This window comes from Scomber japonicus, chromosome 23, assembly GCF_027409825.1.
Source record: "Scomber japonicus isolate fScoJap1 chromosome 23, fScoJap1.pri, whole genome shotgun sequence".
Taxonomy (NCBI): domain Eukaryota; kingdom Metazoa; phylum Chordata; class Actinopteri; order Scombriformes; family Scombridae; genus Scomber; species Scomber japonicus.
In genome coordinates this window covers 25,422,999-25,424,686 of record NC_070600.1, presented here as the reverse complement: position 1 = coordinate 25,424,686, position 1,688 = coordinate 25,422,999, and the positions used below count along the sequence as shown (strand labels likewise).

Here is a 1,688-nt window from a genome sequence, read left to right as displayed (position 1 = left end):
ATATACCACCTATCCTACCAACCTATCATCTAACTAACCTACTAACCAACCTAACCTAACCTTAACCCTAACTCTACCAATCTACCAACTAATCTACATAATTACCTACATACCAGTTTTCCTACCAACCTCTCCGACCTACTTTTCCATCTACCTACCAACTAATCAGCCAACCGATCTACCTACTATCTATGTACCTACCTATAAATCAACCTACTTCCATGTTGTTTGTGTGCTTACAGCCATGCCTAAAGTAAAGTTTTTGCACCTAAACTTAACCAATCTGTCGAGGTGCCAGAACAGAACCTGCTAATTATGGTGGTTTTGTTTCTTTATCTTGTTTTGTGACTAAATGTACTGACGGTAAATGTGTTTGTGTCTCCACAGCTCGTCGGAGCGGCAGCAGTATAGCTATGGTTTATGCCCAGTCAGCAAACACAGTTGGTGTCAATCCCTCCCTGTACTCTCCATCGTTCACGTATCAGATGTCATTTAACTTCTCTGAGAGGGAGAACTCGACTGTCCTGGCAACGTTACCCACAACTCCCCTGTGCAGCCAAGAGGGCTCGTCCTCCAGCCTGCTGAACAGGACCTCCGCCTCCTATGAGCTGACTACAGGCGAGGCTGCCGTCCTGGGCTTGGTGTTTGGGGTTCTCTGGTTGGTCTCCATCCTGGGAAATGCCCTCGTCTGCCTGGTCATCCACCGGAGCCGACGGACTCAGTCCACCACCAACTACTTTGTGGTGTCGATGGCTTGTGCAGACCTGCTGATGAGCCTGGGCTGCGCCCCCTTCATCCTCCTGCAGGTCGCCTCGGGTCGATGGCCGCTGAGCGCCGCCGCATGCAAGGCTGTGCGCTACCTGCAGCACCTCTGCCCCGGTGTGCAGGTCTACGTCCTGCTTTCAATCTCTGTAGATCGCTTCTATACGATTGTTTATCCGCTCAGCTTCAAGGTGTCCAGGGAGAAAGCGAAGAAGATGATTCTGGCCTCATGGCTGTTCGACGCAGCCTTTGTCTCTCCCTGCTTCTTCTTCTATGGTTCCGCGCCTGCAGACAGCAGTCATTGTGACTTCTTCCTCCCGGACAGCTGGGGCGGTGTAGCCTACGCTGCGGTTCATCTCCTCTTTGGTTTTGTGGTGCCGGCAGGGCTGATCGTGTCCTTCTACCAGCGAGTGATCCGCTACATCTGGAGGATCAGCTCTGACGGCCACACGGTGCGCCGGACGATGAACATCGTCCCCCGGACTAAAGTCAAGACCATCAAGATGTTCCTCATGCTCAATTCGGTTTTCTTTCTCACCTGGACGCCCTTCTACGTCGCCCAACTGTGGCACCCGAGGGAGTCTGACGGTCCCAGCAGGCAGGGGCTGCTGTTCTTCACGGCCATCGCCTGGATCTCCTTCAGCTCCACGGCCTCCAAGCCGACTCTGTACTCGGTCTACAATGCAAACTTCAGACGAGGCATGAGAGAAACCTTCTGCATGTCATCCATGAAATGTTACCGCAGTAACGCTTACACCATCACGGCGAGCTCTCGAATGGCCAAAAAGAACTATGTCGGGGTGGTGGACATCCCGGTGCAAGCGAAGACCGCCAAGGAATCTGTTTACGATACGTTTGACAGAGAAGCGAAGGAAAAGAAGGTAGCATGGCCGACTAACGCAAACCCTCCGAACACTTTTGTGTAA

At 52.3% G+C, this 1,688-nt stretch overlaps 1 protein-coding gene across 1 annotated transcript; it reads left to right on the top strand.

The window, feature by feature from the left end:
• Positions 1-413: 413 nt before the first annotated feature.
• Positions 414-1,688, top strand: gpr19 (G protein-coupled receptor 19). Its single transcript, XM_053344010.1, has one exon. It carries the CDS (start codon positions 414-416, stop codon positions 1,686-1,688), a length of 1,275 nt encoding a protein of 424 aa, XP_053199985.1.

What these genes read in the sequence shown, in the direction of transcription:
- gpr19 (XM_053344010.1), top strand. Translation starts at nt 414, where the DNA reads ATGGTTTATGCCCAGTCAGCAAACACAGTTGGTGTCAATCCCTCCCTG.